Source organism: Accipiter gentilis, chromosome W (genome assembly GCF_929443795.1).
Source record: "Accipiter gentilis chromosome W, bAccGen1.1, whole genome shotgun sequence".
NCBI classification, from domain to species: Eukaryota; Metazoa; Chordata; class Aves; order Accipitriformes; family Accipitridae; genus Astur; species Astur gentilis.
This window is the reverse complement of record NC_064918.1, coordinates 16,688,032-16,715,698: the sequence shown is the minus strand read 5'-3', so window position 1 is coordinate 16,715,698 and position 27,667 is coordinate 16,688,032. Positions and strand designations below refer to the sequence as shown.

Here is a 27,667-nt window from a genome sequence, read left to right as displayed (position 1 = left end):
AAAGAAAAAAAAGAAACTGGAACCTCGAGGGTTGAGATAAAGGCAGTTTACTGGGACAAACACAAAAAGATTACTACAACAACAACGGCACTAATGAAAAAAAAAGTATACAAAAAGAGTGATGCACAGTGCAACTGCTCACCACCCGGGACCCGACGCTCCGCCACTTCCCCCACCGAAAACAGAGACCACCCCCCGGCCTGCTCCCCATTTATATACTGGGCAGGATGTCACATGGTATGGAATAGCTCCTTGGCTAGTTCAGGTCAGCTGCCCCGGCTATGCCCCCACCTCCCAGGTTCCTGTAAAAATTAACTCTATCCCAGCTGAACCCAGGACATTATCCACCCCCATCCCTCTAATGTGTCCATCGATTTTGGGGCTCTATCTGTTGTAACAGTTCTTCCGGATAAGAGAGAGATGGTGTGAGATGTTGGGTTGTTGTACGCTGCCTCTGGAACTTGTGGCTAGTACATTTGGTGTAACTCATGCCCCTGGTCTGCAGGTCGAAGATGTTGATCTTGAGGAAATTGGTGGGTGCCAGTTCAAGTTCTATCGCTGTTGTACTTGGCTCAGTTTCAAAAGTCCATCCTGTAGTCATTTGCATAATTCTCACAATAATACCCTTGATATGGCATATAGACACTATAGGTACAATGACATGCATTGGCAGGTTATTTAGCAGTTAAATATCATACAGCCCAATTCACTGGCTATTCTCTCCCAAAATCAAATCTCCCTGAGGTACACATCGAACTTCCCTATCCTTCTGCATCACCCACCAGGTGTACCCAGGTCCTTGAGCAAAAACAACCCCTTGAATGGGTTTGCCTCTGCTTGAGGGAGGACTAACCCAGACTGTCTTTCCTACCATACTCCTCATGCGCATTACAGGGACTTTATCCCCTTCTGCAGTATGTGGAACTCTTGGTTGGGTGGGGCCAGCCCGATTGGCGGATCCTCTAGTATTAACTAACCAGGTGGCTTTTGTTAAATGTGTATCCCAATGCTTGAAAGTTCCACCCCCCATCGCTCTCAATGTAGTTTTCAGCAGTCCATTGTATCGTTTGATTTTTCCAGAGGCCGATGCGTGATAAGGGATGTGATACACCCACTCAATGCCATGTTCTTTGGCCCAGGTGTCTACGAGGTTGTTTCGGAAGTGAGTCCCGTTGTCCGACTCGATTCTTTCTGGGGTGCCGTGTTGCCATAAAATTTTCTCTTCAAGGCCAAGGATAGTGTTCTGGGCAGTGGCATGGGACACAGGGTATGTTTCCAGCCACCCAGTGGTTGCTTCCACCATTGTAAGCACATGGCACTTGCCTTGGCGTGTTCGTGGGAGTGTGATATAGTCAATCTGCCAGGCCTCCCACTGTTTATGTTTCAGCCATCGCCCTCCATGCGACAGGGGATTTTGCCGCTTGGCTTGCTTAATTGCAGCACATGTTTCACATTCATGGATGACCTGTGCGATAGTGTCCATGGTCAAGTCCACCCCTCGATCTCGAGCCCATCTATATGTTGCATCTCTTCCCTGATGGCCTGAGGTATTGGGGGCCCACTGAGCCATAAATAGCTCACCCCTACGTTGCCAGTCCAGGTCCACCTGAGACACTTCAATCTTGGCGGCCTGATCTGCCTGGCGGTTGTTTTGATGTTCTTCAGTGGCTCGACTCTTGGGTACATGAGCATCTACGTGACATACATTTACCACTAGCTTCTCTATCCGAACAGCAATATCTTGCCACAGTGCGGCAGCCCAGATGGGTTTACCTCTGCGCTGCCAATTGCCCTTCTTCCATTGCTATAGCAACCCCCATAGGGCATTTGCCACCATCCATGAGTCAGTACAGAGATAGAGCACTGGCCACTTTTCTCTTTCAGCAATGTCTAACGCTAGCTGGATGGCTTTCACCTCTGCAAACTGACTCGATTCACCTTCTCCTTCAGCAGTTTCTGCGACTAGTCGTGTAGGACTCCATAGAGCAGCTTTCCACCTTCGATGCTTTCCCACAATGCGACAGGACCCATCAGTGAACAGGGCATATTGCCTCTCATTTTCTGGCAGTTTATTATACAGCGGGGCTTCTTCGGCCCGTGTCACCTCTTTCTCTGGCGACATTCCAAAATCTTTGCCTTCTGGCCAGTCCGTGATCACTTCTAACATTCCTGGGTGGCTGAGGTTTCCTATGTGAGCCCGTTGTGTGATCAGTGCGATCCACTTACTCCACATGGCATCAGTCGCGTGATGCGTAGAGGAAACTTTCCCTTTGAACATCCAGCCCAGCACTGGCAGTCGAGGTGCTAAGAAGAGCTGTGTTTCAGTACCAACCACTTCTGAGGCGGCTCGAACTCCTTCATATGCTGCCAAGATCTCTTTTTCAGTTGGAGTATAGCGAGCCTCGGATCCTCGATATCCCCGACTCCAAAACCCCAGAGGTCGGCCACGGGTATCCCCAGGTGCTTTCTGCCAAAGGCTCCAGGTAGGGCCATTCTCCCCAGCTGCAGTGTAGAGCATATTTTTAATATCTTGTCCTGTCCGGACTGGCCCAAGAGTTACTGCATGAACAATCTCCTGCTTAATCTGTTCAAAGGCTTGTCGTTGCTCAGGCCCCCATTTAAAACCGTTCTTCTTCCGAGTAACTTGGTAGAGAGGGCTTACAATTTGACTGTAATTTGGAATATGCATTCTCCAAAAACCCACAACACCTAACAAAGCCTGTGTTTCCTTTTTATTAGTCGGTGAGGACATAGCTGCTATTTTGTTGATGACGTCCACAGGGATCTGACGACGCCCATCTTGCCATTTTACTCCTAAGAACTGGATCTCCTGCGCAGGTCCCTTGACCTTACTTTCTTTTATGGCAAAACCAGCCTTCAAAAGGATTTGGATTATTTTCTTCCCTTTCTCAAAAACTTCTTCTGCCGTGTTGCCCCATACGATGATGTCATCAATATATTGCAGGTGCTCTGGAGCTTCACCTTTTTCTAGTGCAGCCTGGATCAGTCCATGACAAATGGTGGGGCTGTGTTTCCACCCCTGGGGCAGTCGATTCCAGGTGTACTGGACGCCCCTCCAAGTGAAAACAAACTGAGGCCTGCACTCTGCTGCCAAAGGAATGGAGAAAAATGCATTAGCAATGTCAATTGTGGCATACCACTTAGCTGCCTTTGATTCCAGTTCATATTGAAGCTCTAACATATCTGGCACAGCAGCGCTCAGCGGTGGCGTGACTTCATTCAGCCCACGATAATCTACTGTTAGTCGCCATTCCCCATTGGATTTCTGCACGGGCCATATGGGACTATTAAAGGGTGAGTGAGTCTTGCTGATCACTCCTTGGCTCTCCAGTTGGCAAATAAGCTTATGGATTGGGATCAGGGAGTCTCGGTTGGTGCGATATTGCCGCTGGTGCACCGTCGTGGTAGCAATTGGCACCTGTTGTTCTTCAACCTTCAGCAACCCCACAACCGAAGGGTCTTGGGAGAGACCCGGCAGGGTAGACAGCTGTTCAATCTCCTCCGTCTCCAATGCAGCTATACCAAAGGCCCAACGGTACCTTTTTGGGTCCTTGAAATACCCCCTCCTGAGACAGTGTATACCATGGATGCATAGGTCCTTTGGACCAGTCACAATGAGGTGTTTATGCCATTCATTCCCAGTTAGACTCATTTCAGCTTCCAATACGGTTAGCTCTTGGGATCCCCCTGTCACACCAGAGATACAGATGGGTTCTGCCCCTTTATAACTTGATGGCATTAGGGTACATTGTGCACCAGTGTCCACTAGAGCCTTATATTCCTGTGGGTCTGATGTGCCAGGCCATCGAATCCACACTGTCCAGTAGACTCGGTTGTCCCTCTCCTCCACCTGGCTGGAGGCAGGGCCCCTCTAATCCTGGTTAGAATATCCGTTACTCACTTTCTGCACACGTAAATCAGAAGTCCCTTCAAGGGGATCAGAAATGAGATCAGCCCATCTACTGCGTCTGGGGGACTGCTCACAGGAAAACTGGAGCAGCAGTTTTCCAAGAAGAATTCTCTTTTCTGGTTGCTTTTTCTCGCAACTCCTGTACCCGTGCATCCAAGACTGAAGTGGGTTTTCCATCCCACTTCCTCATGTCCTCTCCATGGTCATGCAGGTAAAACCACAGGTTAGCCCGTCGAGTGTACTTTCTCTCTCCTCTCTCTTGGGCAGAGGAACGCTTACTCCCAATAACTGTGGTGCGGGCCTGTACAGGTGAGAAGGAGGACATATCCACTTTGAATTGCTGTAACTCTCGGGACAACTTCTCTACAGCTGAGACACAGGCCCGTAGGGAGGAAGAGATACTTCCTTCGTATTGTCGGAGTTGGACAGCCAATTCATCCACCGTTTGTCCATAGCCTTCTCTCCAGGACATTACTGCCAATGAGTTGGCATAGGTTGGTGGTGCACTTCGTAGAAACTTCCGCCACATGGGTTGTGTGCATTGGACTTCATCTGGATCTGTGGGTGACTGCGCATTTTCTGGATCATTATAAATCACCTCCAGCACGGCTAATTCTCTCAGGTACTGGATACCTCTCTCCATGGTGGTCCACTTGCCTTGGTGACATGTAACTTCATCCCTGAAGGGGTATCTTTCCTTTACACCTAACAGAAGTCACCTCCAGAGGCTGAGGACTTGTGTTTTTCTCCCAATCGCCTTGTCGATGCCCCCTTCCCTAGACAGAGATCCCAACTGTTTGGCTTCCTTACCCTCTAATTCCACACTACTAGCCCCACTATCCCAGCATCGGAGCAGCCAGGTAACAATGTGCTCACCTGGGTGGCGGCTAAAATCTTTTCACATGTCACGCAACTCACTCATGGATAGAGATCGGGTAATTATTTCAGGTTCTGCCTCTACCTCCTGTTCTCGCAATGACCCTGGTTCATCTTCATCTCTCGCTAAGCGATCTGATTTCTTTGTGTGTTTCTTTTTCTGTACAGGGGCGACTGATACTGGCACAGGCTGGTTCTCTGGTTTAGCTGCAGTGTCTGTCACCGGGGTAGGGGTAGTCATGGTACCTGTTGTCGTGGTAGGGACAGCCACGGTGCTTGTTGTCGGGGTAGGGGCAGCCACGGTGTCTGTTGTCAGGGTTTGGGTAGCCACGGTGCATGTTGTCCTGTTTTCCATCTTTTCCCCCTTTCCCCCCTGAGGGTGCTGCATAATATCAAGCAGTGTTTGGTAGATACTGGCCAGGGCCCAGCACAGTGAGGCGAGTTGTATGTATTTGGAATAGCCACAGCATTTTTCTTTCAAATATTCTGTCACTTCATAAGGGTTCTGTAGTTGTTCGGGAGTGAACTTCCAAGTCACTGGCGGTGAGAAGTTCTCTAGATACTTGCCCATATGCTCCCACATGCCGTGCCACCCATGAGTATCCAGCTTTGGGGGAGATCTCTGAGTGGTACTCTTAAAGAGCCTCTTTGTAGCCCTAAAGAAGACCTGAAACATATTCAGGAGGCATAGCACTAACAGCACACTGGCTTGCGCATCCCAAGGATATTCAAAATTCTCAAAAGCTGTTGTAATTACTCGGAAGGAGAAAAGGGAGGTGAACGGACGGGGCGAGGTATCCCCCCCCTAATTTCCCCATGGATTGGGTGTAATTACCAATAAAATCCGACAGAAGGCGCCCAAAGTATGGAAATATTATCACTGCCTCATACAGATACCAGCTTAACCTCATGACCAGTGATGTAATCATTTCACAAGTTGACATTGCCCAGTACAGCAAAATGATAATCCCAATCACTCTCCCAGAGATGAGATACGCAACTACAGGCAATACATAGAGCATATAAGAGCTTACAAAACGCCACCATGTAAACAAATGAAACAACATTGTGACTAACATCTATATATCTAAGAAATGCGTTTGGCAAATTTGTTTCAACACGCTCTGGCCAGATCTGGCGTTATCTCAACCCTCGAGCCCCACGTTGGGCGCCAAAAAGGACTGTCGTGGTTTCAGCCCGGCCGGTAACAAAGGACCACGCAGCCGCTCGCTCACTCCTCCCCCCCCCTCCGGTGGGATGGGGAGGAGACGGAGGAGAGAAAAGAAAAAGAAACTGGAACCTCGAGGGTTGAGATAAAGGCAGTTTACTGGGACAAACACAAAGAGATTACAACAACAACAACGGCACTAATGAAAAAAAAAGTATACAAAAAGAGTGATGCACAGTGCAACTGCTCACCACCCGGGACCCGACGCTCCGCCACTTCCCCCACCGAAAACAGAGACCACCCCCCGGCCTGCTCCCCATTTATATACTGGGCAGGATGTCACATGGTATGGAATAGCTCCTTGGCTAGTTCAGGTCAGCTGCCCCGGCTATGCCCCCACCTCCCAGGTTCCTGTAAAAATTAACTCTATCCCAGCTGAACCCAGGACACAGGGAAAGGAATTAGGCAATGAATAATACATGATGCTAATTTTCACTATATTGCTCAGTTATATATTAATTTCTACATCAGTGAAATGACATAAGCCACAGTTACCAATGGAGAATTCCAGGATTTTAATACTCTATAGCTGCTTTCATCAAATTCTTCAGGACCATATCTTGTTATTTTTGAGGAAACACCGCAATACTTATTTTTCCTAAATGTCTATGGATTTTTGATGTCTTCCTTCACTTTACTCCATTTTATAAAATATCTTCCACTTCCCCATTATTAGGAATGTGATTGCTGCTACTTTCAGCAAAACAGTAAACATGTCTTTTCTCTTTACAAATAAAAGAGAATGGAACTTCTCACACTGAGACTGACACAGTTTTCATACAACAGGAAACAAGGTTGCCCTCAATGAAAATTATAACCTTCTCCTTCTAGCTGCTTCTGTAGGATGGTGTCCTGGTTTTGGCTGGGATAGAGTTAATTTTCTTTCTAGTAGCTGGTATAGTGTTATGTTTTGGATTTAGTATGAGAAGAATGTTGATAACACACTGATGTTCTCAGTTGTTGCTAAGTAGTGTTTAGTCTTAAGTCAAGGATTTTTCAGCTTCTGATGCCCAGCCAGCAAGAAGGCTGGAGCGACACAAGAAGTTGGGAGGGGACACAGCCAGGACAGCTCACCCAAAGTGGCCAAAGGAGTATTCCATAGCATGTGACGTCATGTCTAGTATATAAACTGGGGGAGCTGGCCTGGGAGGGATTGCTGCTTGGGAACTAACTGGGCATTGTTTGGCGAGTGGTGAGCAATTGCATTGTGCATCACTTGTTTTGTATATCCCAATACTTTTATTAGTATTGTCATTTTATTATTGTTATTATCATTGTTAGTTTCTTCCTTTCTGTTTTATTAAACTGTTCTTATCTCAACCCAGGAGTTTTACTTTTTTTCCTGATTCTCTCTCCCATCCCACTGGGTAGAGGGGAAGTGAGTGAGTGGCTGCGTGGTGCTTAGTTGCTGGCTGGGGTTAAACTATGACAGATGGGCAGGGAGAGTAAAATGTGAATGAAGAATGTCAGGAGAGAGTGGATACTCCTGACCAGGAGAAGGTAGACTATGTTAAAATATGGGACAAAACCATAGGGGAGGTCAGAAGAGTGTGGAGAGCGAGATGGAGGTCAACAGAGAGAGGACTGTGTGGGTAGGAGTCAGGTTGTGAGTGGTGCAAAGATATGAGATAGGGGAACTGTGAGTGCAGGGGAATGTTGTTGGCATGAGATTGATGGGAAAGGGAAGAAAATGCAAGGGGCAAGAGAATGTGTGAACAAGCCTAAAGCAACCTTCAGAAGCTGGAAAGGGAGCAGGAAGGTACTTACACCTATCCCTTTTGAACAGCAAGTAGGGAAACCTGACTGAATGTTTGTTTGCAGCTAAGTTGAATTGTAAGCTTGATATGAACACACTTGAATTCAGCCTTCCTGGGACAGAGAAGAATTGGGAGGCGGGTGAAAAATGTAAGTAATTGTATTTTGAGGATGTTGTGATGGCTAAATTTTATTTTTTTTTTTGTCATCTGGTCCATGGTTTTGAGTATTTGCAGTTTACAATACTGAAAATGTAAAGTCTTTGTTAAGTACACAGCAGTGGAGAATGAGACCTCCCCAATTTTTTTGTCTGTCTCAGTATATATTTGTGTTTCTTTTCTTTAATACCTCGGTATTTCAAACTCATATATGCTATAATCCCAGTAGTAAATGGTAAGGAGGAAATTACCATGTTTCAGTCCTACTGAACCTTTTCTTCTGAGTACCAGATGATTGTATTAGAAATGACTCAAAGGCTTCTTGTGGTAGGAGGTATTACTGAACAGATTGCATATTTCTTCCTCGCTAGACACATAAAATTGGTAAAAAGCAAATATTTTGAAGTCTTTACAGATGAAGCACAAGAATATGAGTCTTTTGCTTGTAGAGAGGCATAGTTCATCATTTACTGAGGCTTTACAGAGCAGAAATAATAATGTATCTAATGAACCTAATACTAATCTAATTTACATTATACCAATATACATTGGTATAAACTGGTGTAATACCACTGATACGAGGCAATTCTGATTTTTGCTGGAGTAAATGATATCAGAACTACTCTATAATAATATTATATATGTTGGTGATTCAAAATGTCTTATGATTAATAACAACAAAAAATATACAAGAGTGCAATAAACTAGAGAGAAGTTGGTTTTAGTAAAAGAACTCCTTTCCAACAATTCCTTTTCTCTTACTCAATTGGTTCCATGTGTGGCTCTTAGTGCTCGTTTAGTCATCATAAGCTCTGGCTCTGCAAGTTCTCCTTCCCTTCTGAAAAGGCCTTTTCCTCTCTTTATTTTTTATAACATGTAGTTCATGGAATACTTTAGATTTTTAAATATTTTATTTTGCCTAAATTATTTAATACTGTTTTAACAATTATCCTTACACACTTGAAATTCTAATAAATTATATTTTGCATTTGCTTCAGCTTGTAGAAGGCCAGTTAGACAGAACTACTTTGACCTACCTATTACTGATGGAGCTTTTCCTCATTTCTGAACAGCAACTGTCAGTATATTTTAGACCAGTGCATTGGAAAATAATACCATGGGAAATGTTGAGTCACTTTAAATTATATTTTGCCACTTTTTTTTCTGGCTACACTCTAGGTACTTCCTTTTGATGCTCTACTTTTAAGGATTTGCAGCATAATATTGATTATAAATAGAGAAAATGCTATTAAAGTGCCTGTCTGCTCACTGCTTTACAGCTTGTAATTTATACCTGGACAATATGATATGATACAGTTTTACATTTTGCAAAAACACTGCATATGGCTACTTCTTATTTAAGGTATTGGTGAATTAAGTCTCTCAGTATTCATACTCCAATCTAGCACCACACTGAATGTGATGGGTTGACCCTGGCTGAACACCAGGTGCCCACCAAAGCCGTTCTATCACTCCCCCATCCTCAGCTGGATAGGGGAGAGAAAATATAACAAAAAACTTGCGGGTCGAGATAAGGACAGGAGGGAGATCATTCACTATTACCGTCACGGGCAAAACAGACTCAATTTGGGAAAATTAACTCAATTTATTACAAATCAACCAGAGCAAGGTAATGAGAAATAAAATGAAATCTCAGAACACCTTCCCACCACCCCTCCCTTCTTCCCGGGCACAACTGCCCTCCCGGATTTCACCACCAAGCCCCCCCAGCGGCACAGGGGGACAGGGATGGGGTTTATGGTCATCACACGTTATTTTCTGCCGCTTCACCTCCTCAGGACGAGGGCTGATCACACTCTTCCCCTGCTCCAGCGTGGGGTCCCACCCACGGGAGACAGTCCTCCACGAACTCCTCCAACGTGGGCCATTCCCACGGGCTGCAGTTCTTCACGAACTGCTCCAGCATGGGTCCATTCCACGGTGTGCAGTCCTTCAGGAGCACACTGCTCCAGCGCGGGTCCCCCACGGGGTCACAAGTCCTGCCAGAAAACCTGCTCCGTGGGCTCCTCTCTCCACAGATCCGCAGGTCCTGCCAGGAACTGCTCCAGCGCGGGGTTCCCACGGGGTCACAGCCTCCTTCGGGAACCCACCTGCTCCGGCGTGGGGTCCTCCACGGGCTGCAGGTGGAGATCTGCTCCACCGTGGACCTCCCTGGGCTGCAGGGGGACAGCCTGCCTCACCAGGGTCTTCCCCACGGGCTGCAGGGGAATCTTCGCTCCGGCGCCTGGAGCATCTCCTCCCCCTCCTTCTTCACTGACCTTGGTGTCCGCAGGCTTGTTTCTCTTACATGTTCTCACTCCTCACTCCGGCGGCAGTTTCTCCCTGTCCCAACTTTTTTTTCCTTCTTAAAAATGTTATCACAGAGGCGTTACCACTATCACTGATTGGCTCGGCCTTGGCCAGCGGCGGGTCCGTCTTAGAGCCGGCTAGTATGGGCTCGCTCTCTCTCGAACACAGGGGAAGCTTCCAGCAGCTTCTTACAGAAGCCACCCCTGTAACCCCCCCCCCCCCCCCTGCTACCAAAACCTTGCCACACAAAGCCAATATACTGAAATATATAATTAATTATAAGTAGCCTCTCTGAGATGTGATTATTCACATTCTTAATGGCAAGTACACTATTAAATGCTTTAAGGGAGCAGGATCTCCAGATCTCCTTACCAACTTATTCATAAAATACTTTTCAAGTGAACAGTATAAACCATTTTTCTAAAAGTATCGTCTGCAAGAGGTCCTAAAAATGAAATGTCTTTTTGGCACAAACTAGTCTGCCATTTTGAGGATACAGTTTCCTCATGGTATAGCAGAATTCCTTGTTCTGCATTATGTTGTTCTTTTGACACTATATTTTATATAGAAAATACTATGCAGTCAGAAGAACTTGCTATTTATTCTTTTTAAAAGTCTAAGAGACTTCTAAAGAAGTTAGAAAGAAAATAACTTACTCTGCGATGATAGAAGGTAGAAGTGGATTTGGTTTTAGGAGTTTTATTAATTAGCAAAACCTAAAATATATATTTAATACTGTTAATAATAATAATGCTAATAATAATTCCTGGTATCTAAATAACATAGTCTTCAAACCAAATTATAATTCTAGTTCTGTGAATTCATGAATAATATAAAAAAAATTTAATTTAATCTTTATACCTAAGAGCGTCTACTGGACACAAGCAAAATATCACATCAGTATAGCTTGGAAATCTGAAGTGACCAACACAGATAAACCAGAAGATGATTTTCCAAGTACCTTCACTTTTACACAGAAGAATTTAAACTAAATATTTTGGTTTAGATTAAATATTTCATCTAAATATTTAATTCAGAACTGACAGTCTCTGATCATTTCTTTAATAATTTAATCGAAAAAAATGAAGTGCAATATTTTTACAATCCACTTAAATTCAAGTTGAATAGTCTAATTTGTAACTTATTATTTGCCAAACTCAAGAAGACAAGAGCATAACACTGAATACATAAGCAACTAAGTGGCTTTTTTTCAAAAGGGAACAGGCATCCATCTGAACAAAAGTAGGCATAAATGAATGGAACAAAGTCACTTTTGGACTTTGACCCAGCCAGTATAAAAGCTGAATCTGTACTTAGGCATATTATCTTAGAATCTAAGCTTAATTTTTTTAATACGAAATTTAAATTAATATAATCCAAATTATGAGTTTTTAAAAGAAAATAAATAGACTATCTTAGTCTCTCTTGGTAGAAAGCACACTTCATTAAAGTAAAATAAAAATATATAGATGCTCTGTTATAAATAGCATTGAAGATAAAATAAGGACTTGCATTTCTATTTTATATAATGATTCTAAGATTCTCTTCTATCTGTTCTCTTCTATTAGAGCTTTCTCAGGAGAATTTGATTTAACAAGAGAAAATAGGCAGGATGTAAGAAATGCTGCCTCTGTTTGCTCTAGTCATGAAAACTTGGCCACAGCTATTTGCAGTACCTTCAGATAGAAAAAAGAAAAGACATAAAATGTCTCTGGGCAGATAACATGCCATTTTTTTAATAAAGGCAATTGTATTCTAACCATGTATATTTGGCTGTCTTTCTTGATGTAAAAATAATTATTACTAACAACCTTTCTGAAAAGAATTAAATTAGACTGTCGATATATATAAAGCGTATTACATTGAAATATGCTCAATAGTGTATCAGTATTAACTTTACAGAAAATATGAGGGCTTAAAAAAATTGTTATATATCAGTCTTGTAAAAAATTACAAGTCATTAGAGAATGGCTAAAATGGATTGGCTTATTGCATCCAAACATGCCTTGAAAATTAATATATGCCTAAAATGTCTTTTTCTGTATCAACATTTACTTATATCACAGTAGATAATATTTTAAAGGATCTGCCAAGTTGTTTTAATGAATTTCACATGGAAATAATGAGGCCTGTTCTGAGTAAGTCTCAGAACATCCAAATTAGTAGCATGTTATCACACTGCTTTTCTCAGTGCTGCTATCAAGTAGTGTATTAAGACTTATTCAAGGAAATGGACTGATAAGAACACAAGTTGTTTCAAGAAACAGGCTTCTTATAGGTAGGTGGCATAAAAGACAAATTCTGGTCAAAGTAAAGAAAGGCACATACTTTCAGGCTTGTTGACAATTCCTAAATAATTACGAAAAGTTGCTCACCCATTAGCAGACTTTGTTTTTAAAAAATAAGTATTCCTCTGTAAATCCTATCAAAGTTTGGGTCAATGAAAATTAGGCAATTCTTTTCAGAAGAATAATTCCCCCCCCCCCCCCCCCCCCCGGAAATTTGTGCTATCTCCAATGAAATAAATGTACCTCTCTGCCAATTAGAAATGCTATTAGAAAAAAATAAAGAATAGAACCTCTCTCATTACACCACTTACTCTATCAAACATTTGACATATATACACAAAGGTTAAGCAAATGAGGGCTTTGGAAGGAGACCTTTATGGAAAAGAGTAATGGAAAGAAATATAGCAAAAGACCTAATCAGCTTTCACCTGTATTGTAGATCAAGAAAATGGTTCTGAAATGCCAATCATGGATACATGTCTCCAGCTGCTTCCAACTTGTCTGTTTTGAAAGTTCCTTCTTGTTTCAGAGGCTTTGGAGACAAAACTTCCTTTTTCCAAATGTGGTGATTGTGTTCAAAGGATAACATTCTGGATGAAAAGGATTGGTATAATACTGTTTATGGGGGGTGCTGATATCCCTTATCATCTACTTCTTTGTCCTACTGACCATTTCGTACCTCAAGAAGACTAAAACCCCTATTATTACTTATTGGCTATTACACCATATCATTATGTCATCCTCAAATATAGAAGCAAATGTTCTCTTTGGTTCCCATTTGTCCCGATCCAATGTCAGGGAAGGTTTTGATATGATCCCAAGAACGAGATTAAGACACAAACGAGGTCAAATGCCGTATAGTCAAAAGACCTTTTATTATCAAAAGTATCAAAAGTAAAAAATGGTGGCGATAGGATAGAATGGAAGAAAAGGTAGAAATTAAGCAAGCAGTCGGGGTAGGATTGCTAGGATAGTCACCACCACGGATCCAGTGGCGTCCCATTGGTCCTTGATCTTCAGTTCTTCGGTGGTGGGGAAAAGGCCACCACAGCTTGTATCTACGGGTTTTTATAGGGCATATTTCGATGATGTCATGCACTGCAGGTTTCGTCTATCACATGACCTTCATGTGATCGACACCAGAAACCAGTATCTTATCAGCTCCAGCCCTGTTTCCTCCCCTGGATGCCTCAATGGCCTGGTAATTGTCCTTATGGACTGAGGAGTGTCCTGCTTAAACGGGCCATCTTAGAGATAAAAGGCTTGAGATAAGCAGTTCGCAGTTCCTTAAGATGACAGCCCAGTCTCTCACACCTAACAATCTTTGAGGCAAATGGTTCAAGATAACAATTCAGTCTCTTACACCATTTCATTCTCTTCCTATCTTCAGATATATGACATATCTTCATGATGGAGAAATTATCTCAGCCAGTAAAGGTGCTGGCAAGGAGGAACAGGTATTTGCAAACAAGAATCGCATTCCTAACTTGCAATCACACAAGCATGAGTCTCCAGCTTACTGAATGAGATAAACTTTTGCATTTTTAATTAATATATTAATAAGTATGTAATTCACCTTTTTTCTAATCTGTTTTCTGTTTACAAAGTTGACAATTTCAACCTTGCTGGTTAGGGCACATTTTCTATTTCTTTTATTTGCCCTGTTAAATTAAATAAAATTCAAAAAATAATAAACAGTGTACATGCTGAGAACTCATATGTCAGGGTCTTCAGAGACAGAAATATCAAATGACTGGAAACAGGCAATAAAAATGTGAAAGAAACTGACCTAGGTGGTTTTTTTTATTTTTTTTAAATAGGATGACTATATAAGGGCAACAGCTATCACAAAGAGTTAAATTTAAATTAGGTTTAGGTAAAGAGTTCAAAAAGTGATAGGAGACTGAAACTGAGGCTTTAAGGAAGTTGGTTTGGACCCTTAATTGTAATTGGCCATTTTCAGTCCCTCTTCAAAATAGTAACTACTCAGCAGTATTATCCAGGCCTCCTTCATGGAATGGTTTGAATCTTAGAATGGTGTGGGTTAGGTTGGAAAGGACCTTAAAGATAATGTAGTTCCAAGCCCCTGCCATGGGCAGGGTTCACCTTCCACTAGACCAGGTTGCTCAAAGCCCCATCCAACCTGGCCTTGAACACTTCCAGGGAGGGGGCATCCACAACTTCTCTGGGCAACCTGTTCCAGTGCCTCACCACCCTCACAGTGAAGAACTTCTTCCTTACATCTAATCTAAACCTACCCTCTTTCAGTTTAAAGCCATTATCCCTTGTCCTATCACTAGATGCCCTTGTAAAAAGTCCCTCCCCATCTTTCTTGTAGGCCCCCTTTAGGTACTGGAAGGCTGCTATAAGGTCTCCCCAGAGCCTTCTCTTCTCCAGGCTGAACAACCCCAACTCTCTCAGCCTGTCTTCATAGGAGAGGTGCTCAAGCCCTCTGATCATCTTTGTGGCCCTCCTCTGGACTCACTCCAACAGGTCCATGTCCTTCTTATGTTGGGGGCCCAAGTGCTGAACGCAGTACTCCAGGTGGGGTCTCATGAGAGTGGAGTAGAGGGGACAATCATCTCCCCTGACCTGCTGGTCATGCTTCTTTTAATGCAGCCCAGGATATGGTTGGCTTTCTGGGCTGCAAATGCACACTGCTGGGTCATGTTGAGCTTCTTTTCAACCAACACCCCCAGTCCTTCTCTGCAGGACTGCTCTTGATCCACTCATCACCCAGCCTGTATTTGTGCTTGGCATTGCCCCAACCTAGGTGCAGGACCTTGCACTTGGCCTTGTTGAACTTCACGAGGTTTGCACAGGCCCACTTCTCAAGCCTGTTAAGATCCCTCTGGATGGCATCCCTTCCCTCCAGCATGTTGACCACACCACACAGCTTGGTGTTGTCGACAAACTTACTGAGGGTGCACTTAATCCCACTGTCCATGTTGCCAACAAAGATGTTAAACTGCACTGGTCCCAATACCGACCCCTGAGGAACGCCACTCGGACATCAAGCCATTGACCGCAACTCTTTGAGTGTGACCATCCAGCCAATTCCTTATCCACTGAGTGGTCCATCCATCAAATCCATTTCTTTCCATTTTAGAGACAAGGATGTTGTGCAGGACAGTGTCAAATGCTTTGCACAAGTCCAGGTAGATGATGTCAGTTGCTCTTCCCTTATCCAACGTCGTTGAAGGCCACCAAATTTGTCAGGCACAATTTGCCCTTAGTGAAGCCATGTTGGCTGTCACCAATCACCTCCTTATTTTCCATGTGCCATGAACCCCCTCTCTGGTTGATGAGCCCAGATATCTGAAAGCAACTTTACAGAAAATTGTTGTTGGCAGGTTTTAAATGAAGAGGTCATGCAGGCATTTTCTGCTATTGCTCGCTCTGACAAACTCAAACTGTCTTGTCTGCAATTCCATATTTAGAATAAATAAGGTGGGAAAAGATGTAGGTTTTGCATACCTTTTGGACAGTTCAGATTACAAACCTGTCTGTAAAAGGCAGTAATTGTCTCCATTTTCCTTCCTCCTTAAATTCACTCCTTTGCTCTGGTAATGTTCTTCTTGGGCAGTGACTATATTTTAAAGTTTTGTAAATATAGGACTGATTTCAGAGCTAAGTGTTACCTGAGCCTTTTCATTTCCATCCACTCCATAGATATGGATTTGGGGGATATGAATTGCTTTTTTTTCCCCCTCCACAGTCTTGACTATTGTGAACGTAAATACTGTTTTGCAAAACAAAATCCACATAGCTATCTGGCATAGCATTTAATTATTACTGTGGAGAAAATAAATTAGTGAAACTCATTTAATTTGTGTAAGTTACATTCTGACTAATCATAAGACTTGGTGTTAGTAATTTTATTGTCTATAACAAAAAGTAGCCTATCCCTGGGTTTTCCATTTTGTGCACTAATGATAATATATTGAAAGATAAAAAGAAGATATTAAAAAGTTAGAAAAAATAGTTAAATATAGAGGTATCTGATGCTTTCCAGTGTTTAATAAAGAAAAAGGAGACAGACATACAAAAGTATATGTTAAAGCAATCACAATTTTATCATATGAAACAGCTTCTCTCTGTTTTCTGTATTAGAGATGGTTAAGTCAACATGGAACTGGAAAATCACTCCATTTCTGAAGGATTCTCCATTTCTCAAGAAGCTTACCGTTGGGTTTTTTTAATTGCTTGAAGTTTATATAGTACTTTGCTAAAGAAAAAATATCACTCACATTTCCTGTTGTAAAGCTGGGAGCAGAGTGCCCCAGGTTGAAGGTTACTGTCCCTTCCTGTGAATGGCACACCAAGAAGGTGCCTGTTAGCTAGTTTCTGGTCACTGGACAACTTCAGTAGCTTGAAGGAAATCAAGAACTACTGATCTTAGCACTGTGCCAAAGAGTTGCTGTTATGAAGAGTTAGGGAGAATTACCTAAAGCTGGTAGTTTTGGAAAACATGCTCTGAAGACTTACAGGACATGCTATAAAAAGGCACGAAAGCATGCAAAGAGCTGTCATACATTTAAGTTCCGTCTATAATAGTTTAGTAACTCATTGCTCTCTATAAAATAAAAAATATTCTAATCTGCTGTCCCATTCTCACAAAACATTCCCAAATGCGTTAGACCAACTGACCCAAGCCTTTGAATTGCTTTGATTTTCCATCTTTCTTCTGCCACTGAAAGTAACCAGATGGTCTGAATAGCTCCTTGCCCATTTGCACAGCAATGTATATGCCTGCTACATGATGAAATAAGTTTCCTGCTGAGGAACTTGTATTGGGTTTGTGTGGCAAGGTTTTGGTAGTGGGGGGGTGGGGGGGTTACAGGGGTGACTTCTGTGAGAAGCTGCTGGAAGCTTCCCCTGTGTCCGACAGAGGCAATACCAGCCAGCTCTAAGATGGACCCACTGCTGCCCAAGGCTGAGCTAGTCAGCGACAGTGGTAGCTCCTCTGTGATAACATATTTAAGAAGAGGAAAAAGTTGCAGCAGGCACAGAAACTGAAGCTAGAGAGAGGAGTGAGAACATGTGAGAGAAACAACTCTGCAGACCCCCAGGTCAGTGAAGAAGGAGGGCGAGGAGATGCTCCAGTCACGGGAGCAGAGATTCCCCTGCAGCCCATGGTGAAGACCCTGGTGAGGCAGGCTGTCCCCCTGCAGTCCAGGGAGGTCCACGGTGGAGCAGATCTCCACCTGCAGCCCATGGAGGACCCCACGCCAGAGCAGGTGGGTGCCCGAAGGAGGCTGTGACCCTGTGAGAAGCCCGTGCTGGAGCAGGCTCCTGGCAGGACCTGCGGATCTGTGGAGAGAGGAGCCCACGGAGCAGGTTTTCTGGCAGGACTTGTGACCCCGTAGGGGACTCACACTGGAGCAGTGTGCTCCTGAAGGACTGCACACCGTGGAATGGACCCATGCTGGAGCAGTTCGTGAAGAACTGCAGCCCTTGGGAAGGACTCATGTTCCATGGAGACAGGACCAGTTTGATATCTTTAATAAACCAGCTAACTATTTGACTCACACTGTTTCCCTTATTATCAGTTTATCTGTTTGTGGACACATTTTGTCTTCAAGGCAACTTTATATTGTTATTTTGGGTTTTGAAGTTTCTCAATCTCTAGTCAAATGTTAATATGACATAGAAAGTTGAGTAATTACATCTGGAGTATAATTTATATGGAAAATGAACTGACAGTTAATGGATAGGTGCCACACTGTCAGCTAAGCTGTACTGCTTCCCAGAAGAAAAGGTTTTTCATAGGTCTATATAAATTGGAAACAGGAAATTATCACTAGGGTAGCCAGTTCATGTACCAATCCAGCAAAGACTAATAAAGCAATGCAACATCACAAATGGTGCTAGAGGTGCACCAGTTATTTTCTTGAGGAAAAAAATGTTAAGGAATCACATAGCAACAGGGGAGGGAGAAAATTAGCACCTACAGTGGCATATCGATATAGTCCATAAGAACTATGAACCTGATTTCAGTTGGTACCAAAACTGTGGCCCTTACATAAAGGCCTACTAATCCTAATTCTTTAAGAGTCAACCTATGGGTTGTATCATTCACCTTCACTCATTCAGGTTTTCCTAAAATCAGTCTTCCTTAGTGTTGTCTTTCAGGTATGTAGAATTTCCTATCCAGAATGTTTTGTCATAGTAATGCAATAATAAAATATGATCTACATGTTTCCTGTTTTACAAGATACAGATATGGGCAAGCTTCTTTAGAAATTCATGGTGTTCCAAAAACTGAACCTGATGCTCCTACTGAAATGCTGCCATGTATGTGCGCAACTGATATATTGTTGATCAGTTTTGATTATTATAATTATAACCTTCAGAACAGACTTAGCTTCAAATTTTTATTATTGTGGGGTTTAGTTCAATGTCTTGACAGCAAAAAGTACATGGTATTTGAGCCCTTTTCAATGTTCTTCTGAGAACTGCATTGTTCTGTGAGAAAGATCTTAGCAGAACACAAATTGTGATTTTCACAGATAAATTAATTGCATTTGTATTAAATATAAAATCTATGAACAAATTAATGTTTTTAGCATTTTTTAGTACTTTCAAATAGTCATTTTTCATTAGTGCAGTGATTGACATTTGTTTCAGAATTTTCTAGGGAACAGTTGTCCAAAGGGATTAAATAATTAAAGTAAAACTCACATTAAGAGTTGAATTACAGGTTCATTGTAGCCTAATACATAATTATTAATTGGAACTGAAGACATTCTTACATTTGGAAAGGAAAGATAAAGCATTTGACACTTTGAAAGCATCAGCATGAAGGCAGTGCACCATGCCAAGCGCAGATGGGAATATTAGTGAGTAATATGCTGCCACCGCTTTCTTTTTATGCTAATAAAGAACCCTGTTTGTCCAAGCTGTTTGAAAATAGTCTGTGCCCTTTATCTTTCACTGCACACTCCTGTGCTATTGACTGTGTTTCATAGTCCATTTAAATCAACTGAACGTCAAGGAGAGTGTAATTGTTGAAGGTACCTGGTGTACTTGATGCCACTAAGACTCATTTTAAATATATCATGGATATTTTCATTACTGAGTTCTCCTCATGAAATCTATTGTTTATTTATTTGTAAAAAGAAATAATATTATTTTGATTTATTTAAAAGAACACAAGTGTTTGATGGGAACACATTTTGGCATTCTCTATTCTTGCTCTCCAGTCCAAGTAAATGAGATTTTATATATTATGTCTTATTATGCTTGAAAGTTTGTTCCAAGCAAATAGCTAATAGATGAAATGAACTTAAATGCAGAACACATACAATTAAGAAGCACATTAGTCTTGTGGCCAGATTACAAATGATACTATTGATACGTATAACAAAGCAATATAGATGATATATCAGTGGCTATAATACAACTCTAATCAGTCAAGAAACATTGCTGGAAATGTATTTTATGGCTGTTCATCACATGGTACTTTTTCTGTCAGAAGGATGTAGTTCATCTTTTGAATGAGACTGTTCAACTGGAGCTGGGAACATGAAGTTTTCCCTGCTTCCTGAGCATTCAGGCTCCACAGTGGCACTCCTGATCAGTTTCTAGGCTCTGGGACATTTCTCATATGTTTTCTGACCCATCCTTTATTGCCGTATCTAACTAGAAGACTATTATGGTTATTAAGAGCCTTCTGAAAAGATACTCTTCAACCATAAGTTGTGGGCTGACAGGGTTTGCAGAATATGATGTATAGTTTACAGAGTGATTCTTTCCATTCTCCTTACTTGACAAGAATAATGGAAGAGGAAAGAAGGGGGAAAAGTAATGATATTTATTGCAGTAACACCCATGAATTCCACGGTCCTGTTGTCCTGCGATGAAATCTATCATTGTTTCTTATGGTTTCTTCCTATACTTCTTATTGAAGTAATCAAAAATGCAATGTTCTATATTAATAATGATGAAAACAGTACTTTCTCCATTATTTTTTACACTCTTCAGAATGCTTGGGATCCATAGTCAATGTTTGTTTTGGGCATGTGATGTTTTTAGACTTGAGTATATTTATTTGTTGAGTACAGCAGAAGACACCTCCTTATGTCTTTAGTATTGTTTGCAGCAATTTTAAGTGAAGAAAGTTGAAAATCAAGAGGTGATCATTCGTCACAGAGATTTTCCAGATAATTGTTATCTATAAATTCAACCATGTATTGTAAAACTTAAGAAATGGAGCAGTCATTTGCTGCATTTAACTGCTCCTTTTCGGCAAAATTTCCTTCTCACTCTTATAACCAAAAAGCAGTGGGTTCAAAGGAGAAGGGGTCAGGCTGAGCTAGGGGATGGAAGAGGAAAGGACTGACATCTGTTTGACCTGGCTGGCTCTTTACAGCAAACTGTCATTATTTCGTGGGCATCAGGTTTTGTGAGGGACATTAGGTCAAGACTCTTACAATAGCCATTAGTCTCTATAAATTCTCCCCAAAGCTGTTGGAGTTTAAATACATTCAATACTAGTATTAATACCACGTTAATGTACTTTGATTTTGCATTGGATTTGTGTGGCAAGGTTTTGGTAGCGGGAGGGCTACAGGGGTGGCTTCTGTGAAAAGCTGCCAGAAGCTTCCCCTACGTGCCATGGAGCCAATGCCAGCCGGCTCCAAGATGGACCTGCAGCTGGCCAAGGCTGAGCCCATCAATGATGGTGGTAGCACCTCTGGGATAACAGATTTAAGAAAGGGGGAAAAAAACCTGCGGCACAACAACAGTAGCTGGGAGAGAGGAGTGAGCATATGTGAGAGAAACAACTCTGCAGACACCAAGGTCAGTGAAGAAGGAGGGGGAGGAGATGCTCCAGGCACCAGAGCAGAGATACCCCTGCAGCCCGTGGTGAAGACCCTGGTGAGGCAGGCTGTCCCCCTGCAGTCCAGGGACGTCCACGGTGGAACAGATATCCACCTGCAGCTTATGGAAGACCCCACGCCAGAGCAGGGGGATGTGCCCGAAGGAGTCTGTGACCCTGTGGGAAGCCCACACTCGAGCAGTCTGTTCCTGAAGGACTGCACCCCATGGAAGGGACCCACACTGGAGCAGTTCGTGAAGAACTGTAGCCCTTGGGAAGGACTCATGTTGGAGAAGTTCATGGAGAACTGTCTCCCGTGGGAGGGACCCCACGGTGGAGCAGGGGAAGAGTGTGAGGAGTCCTGTCCCTGAAGAGGAAGGAGCGGCAGAGACAACGTGTGATGAACTGACTGCAACCCCCATTCCCCGTCCCCCTGCGCCGCTCTGGGGGAGGAGGTAGAGAATTCAGGAGTAAAGTTGAGCTCGGGAGGAAGGGAGGGGTGGGGAGAAGATGTTTTAAGATTTGGTTTTCATTTCTCATTATCCTACTCTGATTTGATTGGTAATAAATTACATTAATTTTTCCCACGTTGAGTCTGTTTTGCCCATGATGGTAATTGGTGAATGATGTCTCCCTGTCCTTATCTTGACCCACGAGCCTTTTGTTATATTTTCTCTCTCCTGTCCAGCTAAGGAGGGGGAGTGATAGAGCGGCTTTGGTGGGTTCCTGGTGTTTAGCCAGGGTCAACCCACCACAGATTTATCTACTATTATTTAAGCATCTTAGCCCCTAAGCCTTCAGAGTTAGGTGGCATATGGAAATTCCTCAACAAGTATGAGACTGAAAACCATTAAGGTTCTTTACATTCTAGATTAATAAAAAAATGTGTTTTCTTAAAGACATACAAAACAAGAAAGTACTATTCTAGTATATTATACATCTGAAGTAATGCCTTCAGAACTCTTTATTTTTATTAATGAAGAATATTTGTATTTCCAGAATTCATTGAGAATGATAGTTTGTGATAAACATACAAGCAGGGTAGGAGACAGTTTCCTAGCCCACTGCTAGTATTTAAATATGAACAAATATGAACTCACTGCTCTCAACTGCTAGACCTAGGTAGGGTCCAAGAATTGTTTCTATTTCTAAGTGTGTTCTTATGCCCAGACTTGAAAATGGGATCAACTCAAACACTTCTTTTTGCAACTGACTTTTTAATTTTTTGAATTTTAATATAAATTAACTTGAATGTTTTAATAAAACACCTGTTGTGATCTAAAAGAAAACATATTTTATTTTTACTTTTTAGGGAATATGGATAGATAGGTAAGAATGGATAGACAATTTGAAAGAAGCTTCCAAATTGTTTTTAATTTTGAAGTATCCTGCAAAGACCCTGACTTTTAGCTAACTGTAATATATAATGAAAAATAATTCTAACTGACTCTACTTTATGTAATACTGTGTTAAATATTCTTTTATTTTAAGTAATACTAAGCCTCACAAACTTTTCTAATCTAAATCTTCATTGAAAAGTGGGGCAAAGATGCAGAAAAGAATTATCATATATGCATTTAAAAAGTGGCATATCAGCAATATTTTGAGTTTGACAACTTTACAAACATATGAAGAATTCTATAACATGTCTGAATATTGAAGACTTCGGAAAATTCCCTAAGATTTATTTATGCGCCTCTCTTATTCTACCCCATATGTTTTTGTTGTGATTTAACCCCAGCCAGCAACTAAGCACCGCACAGCTGCTCACTCACTCTGCCCCAGTGGGATGGGGGAGAGAATCAGAAGGGTAAAAGTGAGAAAACTCATGGGTTGAGGTAAAGACAGTTTAACAGGTAAAGCAAAAGCTATGCGCACAAGCAAAGCAAAACAAGGAATTCATTCCCCACTTCCCATTGGCAGGCAGGTGTTTGTTCAGCCATCTCCAGGAAAGCAGGGCTCCATCACGCATAATGGTGACTTGGGAAGACAAACTCCATCACTCCGAACGTTCCCCCCTTCCTTCTTCTTCCCCCAGCTTTTACTTTCTGAGCATGACATCATATGGTCTGGAATATCCCTTTGGTCAGTTGGGGTCAGCTGTCCCAGCTGTGTCCCCTCCCAGCTTCTTGTGCACCCCCAGCCTACTCGCTGGTGGGGTGGGGTGAGAACCAGAAAAGGCCCTGGCTCCGGGTATGCACTGTTCAGCAATAACAAAAACATCTTGGCATTATCAACACTGTTTTCAGCACAAATCCAAAACATAGCCCCATATTAGCTACTATGAAGAAAATTAACTCTATCCCAGCCAAAACCAGCACAATATAAGCCTCAGGCATCGACTTTGGCCTTTATCCAGTAACCCTCTTCCTGCAGGTTCAGGAATCAGCAGTTTCAAAATCGGGGCTGTTTCTTGGGACTCTGCATATGGCTTTGGTCTCCTCTGTTCCAGAATGATGAACTCCTGTTGGAGGCACTTGAAGAGAAAGTCTACTAGACTAATCAAATGGAGTAAGCAGAGGTTCAAAGGGATCTGTTGTTTAGCCCAATGAGGAAAAAAAGTCTAAAATCATACATTTGCTCTCCCCAAATACCTTGGACATAAACCCCAAGGAAACAGAAGGCATTTTCATGCTTGAAGAATTTTTTATTAGAGCAGTTCTTATATTCAAATATCATTATATGAATTATTAAATTACTTTAGTAAATCTGGTAAATGATTATGTCAGCTGAATATTTTTAAAAAATCAATAGAATCACTTGGGTTAATTGAGTCAGCAAGCTATGTTTGACAGCAGATGGATCATTTCTTATAAGTTAAAGAAGATTTTTTCTTTTTAAAAAGGCCTGATAAAATCAGAGTCTAGAGAGAAAACTTATAAGCAGGGCTCTTAAAGGAGATTAGTTATTTTTTCAGAGTAGCAAAAATAGAATCAAACACCTTCAGAATTGCCCCTGCAACCTTGCGTAAACAGCAGTAGAAAAATTGCTGCTGAGTACTGTTAGCACTAAGTCACTTCATAGCTTTTAAGTTTCACATGGTTCACTAACTTCTTCGTTTCCTGTGTGTGTTGAATTTTTCTCTCCCCAGAGATTTGCCTTTTGACCAAGGGCCGTCGAACTGCCAGTGTACGAGCAGACACGTACTGTCGCCTGTATTCCCTCTCAGTGGACAACTTCAACGAGGTCCTGGAAGAGTACCCCATGATGAGAAGGGCCTTTGAAACGGTGGCAATTGATAGACTTGACAGGATAGGTATTAATTTTTTTCCATATTTTAAATTCTTAAAACTTTTCTACCTTTTCTTTTCCTTGAGTTGAAGGATAAAATGCCCAGATTAAATCCTTCTTAAAAGTTTCATTTCTGTTATGCTGCAGTAAATGTTCTGTTGATCTATGAATAAGACATGTCCAGACAAGAAATTCTGCGAGCTCACTTTTAAATAATAAAAACCTTTGAATTTTAGAAAGCTCTCATAGTCCTCTGTGGATTATTTTGTATACTTTAATTATCATTAGCATTATTTATTAATCCTGTATATTTCTTTTGCTGCTCTCAGCACTCATAGGGTTTATTGCAGTTTCATGAGCAGTGGATGACATTGTCCTACATAAATAGTTTACAGATGACATGCTGGGAAGAGCTGAAGTCTCTCAGCACTCAGAAAACCCATGTTTGTTGAAGTGAATTAATCCTTTGCAGCAGGACTCTCATTTTCCTCACAACATGGGCACTGCTAGCATTGATGGCTGCACACTGGCATTACTGAGATCTGCTTGCAATCAGAAAAGCAGGCCAACGATATCCAAGTGAAAGGCAGAATGATATGGCAGATTATCAAAACAGGGTGTGTGAAGTCTGCTGTTGTGCATCCAGACATTCTGGACCTCTCTAATAGGACATACTAGATAAAATATATGGTCTTTGGTGGGGAAAAGTGCACTCTGATCATCATTATTGACACTGGTTTTAAAATGCAGCTATGCATAAAAAATTGTTTATTCTGATTTGGAAGAAAACTTGTTTTCTTTAATATAGCAAGAGTAAAGAAATTAAATACATGTATAAAGGTTTCAAATATTTAATAGACCTGGTTTAGTATTTTGCAGGTTTTGAACACTCTGTGCATTAATTTATGTTTTCAAGACTTCAAACTCTTATAATTTGTCTCTCGGCTCTTTGGAAATGTAGTCAAACTCAAAGTAATATGTGCTTAAATAATATTAGTAGTAAAGTTCAGTCTGCTCTTGGAGTAGTAATTCCATCTGAAGTGCTGTGTTTACAATATGAAATCTACACAGGACAAAAGATAAAATATGAACTGTTTTATTGAAAAGAAGAAACAATTGAGTGCAATTGTGTTCCTGTGTATCTGATGACACAGAATAGCATCTACATCTTGTAGACACTGAGAGCCATCAAGCAAACATCAGGACACAGTGTATAGCAGTCTTTATTGTGTAAGCAGGTGTCACATTAGCCATGAGTTCATATTAATTCACAAATATTTAAGAAAATGATTTCTTGCAAGCTAGAGCTCGCTGGTTACTAATGTCTAATAATTAGTTCCAGGGAATGTGCTAAATGACAGATATATTTATAACTTATGCAACAGTTTAGTGGAAATTGGGATTGTTTTGCAATGTGAAAGACGTTATACACGCAGACTGGTGGCTTTTTCCACCCTGTTTTTCAGTAAATTACCATGGTTACATTTTCAGAATACTTGTAGTAATAGCAATGCACTACAAGTGAAGAGGCACAGAAAGTTCAGGTGTCTTTGAGCACAATGGTGTTATGAAAACCTGCCATGCTGGTGCAGAGAGAGGGGGAACTAAGCGTGCATGCAGGCCAGTTGTCAGGAGCTGCATGCCAGCGTGAGCTGCTGTGGTGATGCCTGGAGAGGCTCAGCACCGCTCCGCCACAAGGGGTGAGCTCTTTGGTCCCCGGCTCCTGGGGAGATCAGTGCGGCGCAGCCTATCACAGTGGGCTCACTGCCAAGCTGTGGCCAGTGCTCAGTCTGGTGTTTGCTGAGGCTTTTACAATGCCAATATAGGCCTCAGTGATGGGGGTTGAAATGCAAAGTCAGAGTGGGGATCTGCCCCTGTGTGTCAGGCTTGCTAACTCTTCTGCCTCTCTGTAAAGGGAAGAAGAACTTGATCCTCCTGCAGAAGTTCCAGAAGGACCTCAACACCAGGGTTTTCAACAACCAGGAGAATGAGATCTTGAAGCAGATTGTGAAGCATGACAGAGAGATGGTGCAGACCATCACCCCAGTGAGCTTGCAGCAGATGCCCGTGCCAAACTCCAGCACCTCCACCGCCTCCTCATCATCGCGTGTCAGGACGCAGTCCCCTCCCATTTACACCACTAGCAGCCTTTCTCACAGAAACCTGCATTCCACCTCACCCAGCACACAGACACCCCAGCAAGCCATCATCCTCTCGCCCTGCTCCTACACCACCGCCATCTGCAGCCCACCCATACAGAGCTCTCTGGCTGGCCGAACTTTCCAGTATGTCTCACCAACCACCTCGCAGCTCTCCCTTATGCAGCAGCAGCCGCAGGTGCCCCAGCAGCCGCGTGGTACTGTGCAGAAGAACGAGGTCCACAAGAGCACCCAGGCTCTCTACAACACCAATCTGACCCAGGAGGTGCGGCCCCTCTCTGCCTCTCAGCCTTCCCTGCCCCATGAGATCTCCACCCTGATTGCCAGGCCTCACCCCACTGTGGGGGAGTCCCTTGCCTCCCTCCCGCAGCCCACCCCTGGCCCCAGCATGCCTCCGGCCAGCCAGGCCACTGTCCCCCAGCATGTCTCGCTCTTCCGACAGATGTCCTCAGGAGCCATCCCCCCGAACTGGGGGGCCATGCTGCCCACAGCCCCTCTGCAAAGGGATTCTTCCATGGTCTTAAGCACAGAGCCTGAGGGAGACAAACTGCGGTTCGCATCAAACTTATGATCCCTGGTAACTGTGAGCAACAGACTTGTAATGAACTGAGAACCATTCCTGGAACTGTTTTAGCCTATTTCCTAATGTACCCCAGCAGTCTACTATGAGAAAAATATTTTAGACAGCTTTGCCCTACAAAACAAATTTAAAAATTATATATATATAAATGGAATTAAAAAAACTTGTTTGAATTCATGTCTTCTTGCAACCATTAAAGAAGTCTAAATTCAGCTTTAACATTATTTAATTTTAACATGTCGACTTTAAAATCGGTCTGACAGATTTCTCTGTTTATGAGGTTTGCTATTTGCATGGGAAAATTGTCAAGACAATAACAAACTTCAA

At 42.4% G+C, this 27,667-nt stretch overlaps 1 protein-coding gene across 1 annotated transcript in view; it reads left to right on the top strand.

Moving 5' to 3' along the window:
• The window catches only part of LOC126035250 (potassium/sodium hyperpolarization-activated cyclic nucleotide-gated channel 1-like), a 244,264-nt gene extending 216,815 nt beyond the window's left edge, over positions 1-27,449 (top strand). Inside the window, exons 7-8 of the mRNA XM_049793579.1 lie at positions 24,462-24,626; positions 26,517-27,449. Coding sequence (XP_049649536.1) covers positions 24,462-24,626; positions 26,517-27,331 — 980 coding nt within the window. The 3' untranslated portion in view covers positions 27,332-27,449. The remainder of the gene's footprint in view (positions 1-24,461; positions 24,627-26,516) is intronic.
• Positions 27,450-27,667: the final 218 nt, after the last annotated feature.